This window comes from Erpetoichthys calabaricus, chromosome 3 (assembly GCF_900747795.2).
Source record: "Erpetoichthys calabaricus chromosome 3, fErpCal1.3, whole genome shotgun sequence".
In the NCBI taxonomy this organism is placed as follows: Eukaryota; Metazoa; Chordata; class Cladistia; order Polypteriformes; family Polypteridae; genus Erpetoichthys; species Erpetoichthys calabaricus.
In genome coordinates, this window is record NC_041396.2 from 92,576,018 (window position 1) to 92,588,404 (window position 12,387).

The 12,387-nt window shown below is 40.8% G+C and overlaps 1 protein-coding gene across 1 annotated transcript in view; it reads left to right on the forward strand.

Moving 5' to 3' along the window:
• Window positions 1–9,839: 9,839 nt before the first annotated feature.
• The window catches only part of LOC114649676 (acidic mammalian chitinase-like), a 29,999-nt gene continuing 27,451 nt past the window's right edge, over window positions 9,840–12,387 (forward strand). Inside the window, exon 1 of the mRNA XM_028799135.2 lies at window positions 9,840–9,963. Coding sequence (XP_028654968.1) covers window positions 9,939–9,963 — 25 coding nt within the window. The 5' untranslated portion in view covers window positions 9,840–9,938. The remainder of the gene's footprint in view (window positions 9,964–12,387) is intronic.

The window sequence follows — 12,387 nt, forward strand, 5'->3', positions numbered from 1 at the left end:
TTTATGCCACAATTTTTGCTTTTATATGTTATATAAAACTATGTTGTTATTATTATTTGACCCCCCTACAAAAATGGGGATGGATGGATGGATGGATGGATATTTTTGCCCCCCCCCAGACAAGCCAAATGCCCACCAACACATGATGTTCTAGTCACACCTCTGACATGGACCAGAGAAATTGGAGGCAGGTGTTTTATGAAGATATGCTGTCAAGCTGAAGAAGGAGTCCTACCGGTCCCTTTTGTCCTGTGGGAATCTGGAGGCAGCTAATAGGTACCAGCAGGCCAAGTGGAATGCAGCTTCGGTGGTTGCTGAGGCAAAAACTCGGGCATGGGAGGAGTTTGGGGAGGCCATGGAGAGCGACTTTCGGACAGCTTCGAGGAGATTCTGGTCCACCGTCCGGCGTCTCAGGAGGGGGAAGCAGTGCAGTGTCAACACTGTATATGGTGGGGATGGTGTGCTGCTGACCTCGACTCGGGACGTTGTGGGTCGGTGGGGGGAGTACTTCGAAGATCTCCTCAATCCCACTAACATGCCTTCCAATGAGGAAGCAGAGCCTGGGGACTCAGAGGTGGGCTCCCCCATCTCTGGGACTGAGGTCACCGAGGTGGCCAAAAAACTCCTTGGTGGCAGGGCCCCGGGGGTGGATGAGATGCGCCCGGAGTTCCTCAAGGCTCTGGATGTTGTAGGGCTGTCTTGGTTGACACGTCTCTACAACATCCCATGGACATCAGGGACAGCGCCACTGGATTGGCAGACCGGGGTGGTGGTCCCCCTCTTTAAGAAGGGGGACCGGAGGGTGTGTTCAAACTACAGAGGGATCACACTCCTCAGCCTCCCTGGAAAAATCTATTCGGGGGTTCTGGAGAGGAGGGTCCGTCGGATAGTCGAACCTCAGATTCAGGAGGAACAGTGTGGTTTTCGTCCTGGTCGCAGAACAGTGGACCAGCTCTACACCCTTAGCAGAGTCCTGGAGGGTACATGGGAGTTCGCCCAACCAGTCTACATGTGTTTTGTGGACTTGGAAAAGGCTTTTGACCGTGTCCCTCGGGGAATCCTGTGGGGGGTGCTCCGGGAGTATGGAGTACCGGACCCCCTGATAAGGGCTGTTCGGTCCCTGTACAACCGGTGTCAGAGCTTGGTCCGCATTGCCGGCAGTAAGTCGAACCCGTTTCCAGTGAGAGTTGGACTCCACCAGGGCTGCCCTTTGTCACCGATTCTGTTCATCACTTTTATGGACAGAATTTCTAGGCGCAGCCAGGGTGTTGAGGGGTTCCGGTTTGGTGGACTCAGAATTGGGTCACTGCTTGTTGCAGATGATGTTGTCCTGTTTGCTTCGTCAGGCCGTGATCTTCAGCTCTCTCTGGATCGGTTCGCAGCTGAGTGTGAAGCGGCTGGGATGGGAATCAGCACCTCCAAATCTGAGACCATGGTCCTCAGCCGGAAAAGGGTGGAGTGCCCTCTCAGGGTTGGTGGCGAGATCCTGCCTCAAGTGGAGGAGTTCAAGTATCTCGGGGTCTTGTTCACGAGTGAGGGAAGAATGGAGCGTGAGATCGACAGGCAGATCGGTGCGGCGTCCGCAGTGATGCGGGCTCTGCATCGGTCTGTCGTGGTGAAAAAGGAGCTGAGCCATAAGGCAAAGCTCTCAATTTACCGGTCGATCTATGTTCCTACCCTCACCTATGGTCATGAGCTGTGGGTAGTGACCGAAAGAACGAGATTGCGAATACAAGCGGCTGAAATGAGTTTCCTCCGCAGGGTGTCTGGGCTCTCCCTTAAAGATAGGGTGAGAAGCTCAGTCATCCGGGAGGGGCTCAGAGTAGAGCCGCTGCTCCTCCACATCGAGAGGAGTCAGATGAGATGGCTCGGGCATCTGATTAGGATGCCTCCTGGACGCCTTCCTGGTGAGGTTTTCCGGGCACGTCCAACCGGGAGGAGGCCCCGGGGAAGACCCAGGACACGCTGGAGGGACTATGTCTCTCGGCTGGCCTGGGAACGCCTTGGAATTCCCCCGGAAGAGCTAGAAGAAGTGGCCGGGGAGAGGGAAGTCTGGGCATCTCTGCTCAAGCTGCTGCCCCCGCGACCCGACCTTGGATAAGCGGAAGAGGATGGATGGATGGATGGATGGATGGATGGATGGATGGATGGATGGATGGATGGATGGATGGATGTTTTATGAAGAAACACTGGTGGTGTAGCCTTTGCAGTGCAGACTTTTGCCACTATTTGTTACACAGTTTTTAATGGATTGTCCCCAGACATGTATTCTCATTTAAAAGGAATTGCTGACCTACAATAGCTGACAGTGTGGTTAAAGTATGGAATTTAAGATATTGTCTTAAGGCCTAAATGATATAGTATAAAGGGGAGAATAGGGTCACCCTAGGACCCTAACACAGCAAAACAACTTGCTGCTAGATTTTTTTCCCCTAACAGAACACTTAGAAAATTAATGTTGTTGTCCTTGTTCAAGTTTGTTTATTAAATATTCTTTAATATTAATATTATTAATATCTTTTGTGTTTATTAGTTATTGTGTAATGGTATATTAAGCTAACATTGAATGTATTATTTGGCTTTATTATTTTCAGCTGCCTTGTTCCCTGTATGTAGAGTCCATGAAGGCAAGGCCACCTGACTACACAGCTCAGGGCTGCTCCAGCAGGATAAACGGGGAAGTTGCTGGTCTCACAGCAGATTTGGCATTGCTGATTTGGATTCATGTTTTTTTTCATTTCATTCTTCTTTTGTTGTTGAAATTTCCTGTTTTTTGATCCCTGCTATCATTTCAGTGTGCTGTTTCTTGATGTATGGATTTTTGGATTTGTTTGCCACAAAGGCAAACATATTTTTCCTATTTTGACACTGCTTTGTTTATGGCATCTTTTTTGAATTCTTTAATAAATATTTGAATATTAAAGAACTAAAAGCCTATTATTAGGGGTGAGGCTGCCTATTCTTGAAATCCAGACCTGAGTCACGGTTAATCTAACTTATGTGTGAGTCCCCTTTTTATCTTTAATTGTGGTACATATCAACATAAATGATTACTAGAGCATTGAAGTGATTCAACAGCTGCCTTCATCCAAACTTGCATGACCCATATGAAAATCCAAGTCATGACCACAACTTAGTCGACAAAAACAAACTATAACTATTCAGCTTCAGTTATGGAAAATTACTTGACAATGTCAGAACGTTTCCTGTCGTAAGACAAGACAAGTGGTTTGTTTAAAACTTTAATTGTAAAAAAAGGACCAAATACACTCATAAACTCTTGAACTTAATAATGTAGTTACCCATCTGCTTTCTCAGAAGATCTAAGCTCATCAAGCACAGCATTAGTCACTACACTATCCTGGAAATCTCTCTGACTTCGTAAAGGGCTTCTCAAATTGTGATTCATACATCACGACACATTTGGATTCAGTTTTTTAAAAATATCCCCTCCTTTCACTTCATTAATAAATTAAAATAAACTTATTATTTTACAATTTTAACAAACTGATTTTATCAAATAAGGGAATGTTATACATGGAATAAAGTTTTCAAGACTTCTTCTGAAAATTATTAATATTTGGCAATACTATATGTGAGGATCAGAAAAATAATTTTTTAAGTTTATTTGTATAGCACATTTCATACTGTACATTTAACATGCAGCTCAGAGTGCTTTACAAATAAAAAATGTTTGAGTTTAAAAATATTGAAAATGTTTCATGTTTATAAATAAGAAATACCTAACAGCTTAAAATTGCAGTGGCACAGTGGTAAGGATGTTGCCTTTCAACCTGTAGACTAGGGAAGTCTCAAATGTGCCTTGTGTTGTGTTTATATGTTCTCCCTGTGTCTGTATGGGTTTTGTTCAGGTGCTCTGATTTCCCACAGTCAGAAGACATGCAGGTTTGGTGATTTGGTGCTGTTGAATTATCCCTGATGAGTAGCTGTGTGTGTGTTCACCACATGATGGACATTTGTCCTGTCTAGGTGTTGTTTCCTGCCTTCTGCCCAAAGATTGGTAAAATTCTGTAACATTTTTGAAATATTGTAAGACTATTTATGTTGATACACATTGCTGACTTGTACTATTTTTTTTCTGAATACTAATAGTTATGTAAAACATGTAAGAGATGCTTTCTGGCTACTAATAAAATATTTTTTAAAAATTGTAAGTTTAATATGTTTTCTGTAAACTTTTTTGGACATAAAGATTGTTATAAATGTTTGATAATAAATTCAGGTAAGGAAAAGTCAGTTTTAGATTGGCCTGCACCATAGCTAGTGATTCATTGGGTTGTTACATTTTTGTCATAAATTTATCAAAAGGTAGCAGAATGGTTTGCATTACTTTCTTACAGACCCTGCATTCTGAGTTCATATCCTCTACCATGTCATTGTTTATGTGTAGTTTGCATGTTCTCCGAATATTTGCATAGTTTTCCTTCTTGTTACATCTCCAAAGATGATAAGTTTATATTAATTACTGAGTCTAAGTTGGTCCTGTTGTGGGATGTTCTCCTCATGTCTGTGTCTGGAATTTGCTTCTAGTTTTCTGTTTATTCTTCCACATTTGGGGTAAGGGGTACATCTATCTATCTATCTATCTATCTATCTATCTATCTATCTATCTATCTATCTATCTATCTATCTATCTATCTATCTATCTATCTATCTATCTATCTATCTATCTATCTATCTATCTATCTATCTATCTATTATATTGTGCCTTTTCATATTTATCAATATACCTACCTACCTACCAGTTAACTAGTCCATTTCACGTCTTACTGTTGTGAAATAAAAAGCCTTGACACACAGAAAAAGGTTTGGTGCAGCCACCCGTATACTTAAGCCCTGCCTGCAAAAGGCAAATTAAGTTGCAGAGATATACACAGGCTTGAGTCCAACATTTGACTGACTGGAAGCAGGAAGTGGTGTGGGTTTTAAGGTGTCTGCCAGGAAGTGATGTCTTCAGGGCAGGAACCGTAAGTGACAGAGCCGGAAGTGATGTCTTCAAGGCCAGAAATGGAAGTGACATAGCCAGAGCTGGAAGTGATGTCTTTAGGGCCGGTAGCTGAATCGGGCAGAATTTCCCATTTTTGATCTGCACAGATAACAGAGACAGGATTAGTGTGCCCCACCACCCTATGGCCTGGTGTGGAATTACCTTCAGTTGGTCCTTTTAGCTGCATCCTAATCACACGTGCGTAACACTGTCTATATCCTTAGTTATCATGGTGTACAAGAATGGAAACATGGTGCATGCTGCTTGAACATATAAAGAAGAATTTGACTGTACACTGTACCCATGATGATCATACTACTATCAGTACTACTACTGCTGCTGTGTTGTTTCCTGCCTTGCATCCATTCCTGCTAAGATATGCTATGGCTCCCTGTTCTAATGAATTGGATTGGATTGATTGGGTTTTAGAATGCATGCACTGTATGTTTCTGTAAAAGAAAACAACAATAGACATAATAAGTGTTGGGACCTCAGACTTCAATTTCATAGTCAGTTGTGGCATATGTTCTTTGCTCACTGTCACCCGCTGGTCTGTCCATCTTGGTGTTTCTTCAAAACTAAAAACTCTGAAGATCAAAGGTCGAAGGCAAGTTCAAAGGACCACTTCTGGGTCAAGGTTCTTCCAGCTGTAGAGGAAGATGGCAAACAGTATGTTTGTGGTATCATCCCAATATCCTTCTCTAGTGCAAACTGTATATCATTGACCTGTAAGGCAGACAACAAACCCTTGCATAGGACATGTCATTTATTTAAAAACTTTAATACCATAATCACTCCTGAATTTTAGCAACAAAGAAAAGAAACACTTTGATAGTATAAGAGGACACATTCAGGGCTCCGATAAGGTAAGAGATACCTCTTCACACCAAGAAGGCGCATGTTTGAAAACTCCTTCTCCTTTTTCCTTCATGGTCATAAAGATTGCTAGAAAGTTGATTGACTTCACTTCATCCTCCCTCGTCTTCTGGAATGTCCTTTATACAACACAGCCAAAGACTGGAAATAGTCGTTCATCTTTGGACCTGCAACTGAGGGAGATGCACCTCCTGCTCAGGAAACTGTCTCATCAGTTATTGACAGTATCTGCTTGTGGCAGTGGCCACATTTGATTTGAGTTACACTTTCTGATTTTCTTTTAGTTTTTCACTATTAAAATAGGTTTCACCAAGACTCCCAAGTCTGTTCTCTACTCTTTGTCTTTGTTCTGTTTGTCATTCCTACAATTGGCATCAATTTTTTTTTTTCAAATTTTGTGGAACTTTTCAAAGTCACTTACATGATGGGATGACTTTTCCAGCAAAATGAGCTGATTCGGTCATACTAGCCATTAATATCACGTCCTGCTATCCATGGAATGAAGGCAGTAATATTATATGGGTGCACAGCACTTACTGTATGGCGATAAGTGCAAAAGAAAATAAATAATTAGTATGCTTACATGTTTTTATGAATATGTGTAACTTGTTGTGTTAATACTTTTATGCTTATGTAACTAATTAAATAACATTTAGGCATAACATACTCCCTTATTTGTAATATTTTCAGTAAACACACTGTCATCATTGGCAATTGTTTTTCCTTGCTTTTCTGCATCAATAAATTTTACTTTAGCTTATTCTGTTGAAGCTCCAGACCAAGTAACATATGCTTGGACATGTCAAAAACATGCGGACAATAAATAAATACCAAAACCATCTAACATTTGCTGAAGGATGGACAGAAAGGAAATGGCACTTGCTCATTGAAAATGTGTCCAAAAATGAATACAGTAATATGGTATATAAACAGTCACATCTCCATTAGCAAATCTGTATTCTTTGCAAAATGGAATTACTTGTGTGCATTTATTGCTATCTATATATTCAGTTTTTGATATTATTGATATTTGATATGGCACCCTGCCCGGGATTGCTTCCTGCCTTGTGCCCTGTGTTGGCTGGGATTGGCTCCAGCAGACCCCCGTGACCCTGTGTTCGGATGCAGCGGGTTGGAAAATGGATGGATGGATGGATATTTGATACACTGGTCAATGCATTCATTTCCACATTTGTGTAGCTTTATTACTGTTGTTTGGGAATATACATGCAAGTTGTGAAATCATAAGTATCATCATAACCTGTGCACAGATATATGAACATGCACTCTACAATATCCTAAATAAGATCTTCCATTCTTCCATTGTGGACTGAGCCACCTTTCGGGATAGAAGGCCATACCTTATCTGGCCAGAAGGACACCATTCTGGAGAGATCAATGAGAAGAATGAGTACTACTCCCTCACTCAGATGTGAAGGAAGGGATAAAGGAAGGACAATGGGTGACTGTTCTTTGGGGGCAAAGAGTCCCCTCAGTGGACTAGGTGGTAGTGCACAACTGTTGTGCCCCCAATTTGGGCTCATGGGAGTCGTAGTCTGAGGGGGACAGCTTTAGTGGGTGCTAGGGGACACTGCCCCTACTTTATAGCTGCTCCATCAGATCTAGAAGTGCTCCCTGGATTCAATGCTATGGCATCAGAATTATTCCCTGGTCCAACATAAAATAAACCAGTCTGGCTCACTCAGGGAGTTGGATTCAGGAGGTGGTGGACAAGGCTTTCCAGGGAAGAGTGGAAGGAGAGAGAAATAAAGGACTGCATTGTGTTGTGCTGTGTTGGACTGGACTGATTGAAAGTAGCCTGTTAAAGAATTTTTATAAATAAAATAATTTTATTTGAACCTGGAACTGTGTTGCTTTAGTTGTGTTTGGGATTTGCTGCTCTGATATGCCCCCTAGTGGCTACAACTGAAATTCATCCATCCATTATCCAACCTGCTATATCCTAACTACAGGGTCACGGGGCTCTGCTAGAGCCAATCCCAGCCAACACAGGGCGCAAGGCAGGAAACAGACCCCGGGCAGGGTGCCAGCCCACTGCAGGGCACACACACAATAGGGACAATTTAGGATCGCCAATCCACCTAACCTGCATGTCTTTGGACTGTGGGTGGAAACCGGAGCACCCAGAGGAAAAACCACACAGACACGGGGAGAACATGCAAACTCCACACAGGGAGGACTCAGGAAGTGAACCCAGGTCTCGTCACTGCAAGGCAGCAGCGCTATCACTGTGCCACCGTGCCGCCCCCAACCGAAATTCAGGCATTCCATATTTTGCTGTCATTAAATGAGGTAAAGATTACCTGTTTAAAATAATTATTGCACTTTTCATTACATGTTCTTAGAATCATTCAATAATTATACATTAAAAAAAAAATGACATTCCAGATTACAATTTGTGCACATGTCAAATAATAGTTGGCATGAGCAACTAACCTGGCTCTTGGCACACAACTGTAGCTACTGAGCTGGGAGCAAAATTTCTTGATTTGATTAATGGAACAGAAGGGCCTTGTGGGGGCAAGAAAAGGCAATACTGTTGTCTGATTTCCACAACACCTTATGTGTTTCAGGATCACTATGACTTCAACATCCATTTATCCAGCTATCTATTTAACAAACCCACTTATTCCAATACAGAGTTGCAGGGAGCCAGAATTTATCCTGACACCACTGAATACAGAGCAAGAACCAACTCTGGATGGCACGCCAGTCCATCACAGGACACATTTACTCATACCCACAATTGCTCATATACACCACCTCAAAATATAAATTCAAAATATTCTAGATAGATAAATAAATAGATAGAGGCTAAAAAGACATGTACATATGTACAAACACATTGAAGGCAGACACCACCATACCCTTCACATTGAAATAAAAATCACACAAACTAGACTTACACATAATATCCTTGCTGATAATCTCTTCACTTAGATAAAATAGTGGTGGAAAGTCACAGCTCAGAGATAATGTCCTAGACTTATATAATCCACTTACTTGCACAAACACTAAAAGGGCACCTTTAAAACATGTATGACTCCTTTAGACTTCTGGCACTAGTCTCAGTTATCAGCACTTTCTTTTAAATCAATTGGTGTCCATTTTAACAGACAGAACAAGAATTAAAGTACTATGTCTTTATTATTGTTTCTGTCTTTTTCATTGCTAATGTTCTGTGATAAGAAGTGTTACATATAATCAATAAATCCTTCTTTCAGTCAATAATCCATTGCAGCTTCTCTTGCATCGTTTTATCTGCTACAGTCTACTTGACCTCTGAGTGTAATAAATGTCAAAAGATCCTTGGATAAACTTGAGCTTAACTTTCAAAGCTTCCTGAATCTGGGATCTCGTTTGGTGTTTTGATTTTGTTTTAAGTTATAAAATTTTTGAATGCTTATTGGTCATGAGAGTATTGCTCTTGTTTATTCATAAAAGTGGTCAAACCTAGCTTTGTCAGCCTATAAGTGAGAAGTTCAACACATCAGTTCTTGACTTTTGACCCCCTGGTCTTGTCTTTTCAGTCACTATAAATAAGGACTGGCATTTAATTTGAACAGCAAGTCAAGTAACATTTTGAACCATAAATTAAAGCAGTGCTCTCAGCTGACCATTGATTGTCACATAAAATAGCATTTAACTGACTGAGACACCATCAGGAACTGAAATAGCAAGCGGACACACAAATGGAATTTTGTTTCTAATAATATTTCACCTCTAGACAACACCAAATATTTACGAATTCAATCTAAATACTCTGTAAAATGTACTTTAAATTGCAGTTGATACATTCAAACTATACAATCATAATTCATAATCCCAAGTGGAGTTTTAAGATAATATTGTCTTATATAAACATACAGAACTGTTGATAGCATTAATTCAATCTGCTTTTGGAAGGTTTCTTTTTAGGGCATTATCTCAGGTCAATACTGTTAATGCAGCTGTGTTTGATAAGACTGAAGATATCAACAAGAGAAGTATAAAAACCCAGCTCTGAATCTAGGGGGTCTGCACCACGGCAAAGATGGGCAAGCTACTACTGGCATCGGGTTAGTAAGACTTGAGTCAAACTCAATGTTTAATTTGTTTTTCCCTAATTTTTCTCTATAACCTATTTTTACTCTGCCTTTATTATCAAAAACTTTTATATTAATTTTATATGTCTTATTTTTTCTTTTATTTTTAAATCGGTACATTTTCAAACTCTTGTTTATCTTACCTCTTCCTTGCCATTGTAACAGATTTGTTTATATTCATCTACTTTTCCATCTGCTGTCAGAGTGAGAAAGAGCACAAATCAGATGTGGAATTTATTATTGTATGCACTTAGTTATTTAATTCATATAAAAATGTAAATTAGGCAGAAGCATGGAAATATGAAGGACAGTACAGTGCTATGGTGGTTAGCAATGCTGCCTCAGAGATCCAGTCTAGGCCTGCTCATTTTCTATTTACAGTTTGTGTGGGCATTCTTCCCATTTTCCAAAAAAAGGTGGTTTAAGTTAATTATTGACTCAGATTTGGAACAGTGTAAGTAAGAATGTGTGTATAAGTGTGCTCTGCAATGGATTTGTCCCCCATCCAGTCCTGATTATCACCAAATGTCTAAAGCTGATTGGACAGGCAGTGGCCCCCAGTGAGCCTGAACAGATTATGCACGTTAGAAAAATGGGTGGAAGAATGAAGATATTCAGAATTGAGGGGTATCAAAGAGTAAACACCTTGAGCATGGGAAAGGAACTATATAAATAAAATGTATTATTATTATTATTTTTGTTACCAGGGGGCTTTGCCCCCTGCTCGCTTTGCTCACCAATCCCTCCCCCCCACACTACGTGCCATTGTGAAAAGGGGTGCTGAATGGTAATACAATGGGAAACAAATAGAGGTTTTTTTTTACCTCCTCTTTGCTTGATCAGCTCCTGGCTTGCTGCTGCTGCTGTGTCACATGATCTGCATCTCGTGCGACGCTTCAAATGTTTAAAAGCATGTACAGCAGCTGTCCTTTTGTCTCAATGCCTTGTCTCTCTTCTCCCCCAGACATCCTCGAACACTATTCAATCTTTTTTCGCTGTTCCGTTATTTCACCAAGTAATATTTTCCATATGTTTGCGCTAATGCGATCTTTACTATCATTTTTTGAGACTTTCGAATATTCCTACTTCATTATCTCTAACCTGCTCTGCATGTGTATCGCTCCAACGTTTTTGAATTCTTTGACGTTCTACTTTGTCTTTTTCCGGCCCCGGGCGTGGTTAAATCTCTTGGCACAAAGAGAACACAGGAAGTGTGTCTGCCAAAAGCATTCCAGCAACTGAGAGGTTAGATGATCGTAGTCTTGTTTGAAAATGGTTGTAAGTAGGGTGCGACTTGCTAAAGAACCATCTCACAGGACTTGCTTCAAGAAGGCTGTAAGTCTGACGTGACTTGACCGTCTTGCGGGACGTGATATTGTATCTCTGTCTTTCTACTCTGTCTCTCTTCAAAAGATCACATCACGTCGCAGGAAAAAAAGTCTTGTCTTGTCCCAAGATTTGTTTATAATATAGAGATTATTATTATTATTGAGAAGAGCAAGAACATCCTCCACCAGAACAGAAAGTGCAGAGGGCAGAAGGGACAATAATCAATTATGTAGAAGTATTAATAAAAAAATACATAGCCAAAATCATCTCAAGGCATTTTTCAGTGCATATTCTTTATTCAATAGATTACATATAACTTTTTTTTTAGTTTGAGCCCATCCGATGAAGTGGAATCACATTACTAAGACATTCAGGATATTCAGGTGGTGTGGCTTAGTGGCTATGGTTTAGTAAACCATTGAGATATCAGTTCAGTTCTTCTCCTTGAGTGAGGAACCAATGTACCCCACAACCATGCTGACTGTAGGATCATGTTCACTGTTTTACAATGCACTTGTAACTTGTAAATTGATTTAATTGGAAGTGTCCATGCAGCCATACATTTTAAACTTACTGTATTCAGAGTCGTGCCAATGAAAGTATAATATAAAATAATGCAGATGCAATACAACATAGACTGAGGCCGTTGGATTTTAAAGTAGGTTAAGAATCACGGGCTGAGGATCTGTTGAAGCAGATTAGCAGCATGGGTGTCCTCAGCCCCAATGAAGGCAACTCAGAGACTTCAGAACAGACAGCAGAATTAAGCTTTACTGTATTGCGTGCATACCAACTCGTTTAAGATGGAACAATGAGCAAACAACTAAAAGCAATGCTTACATTTATTACAATTCTTATCACACAAGGCATTATTCATCCTCATCTGATTCCTAGCATTCCATTGCTCTAGTCCTGCCTCTAATTGATGCCACCAATAATTCTTAGTTAGGGGGTGTCAAACCCTGCTCTGTCTATCTTACCTGTTTGATAAGGACTATTCTTGCTTGCTACAATAATTTACAGCCAAAGAGTTCACATTCTCTCTCTAAGCAAGGCGCCCATCTTTCT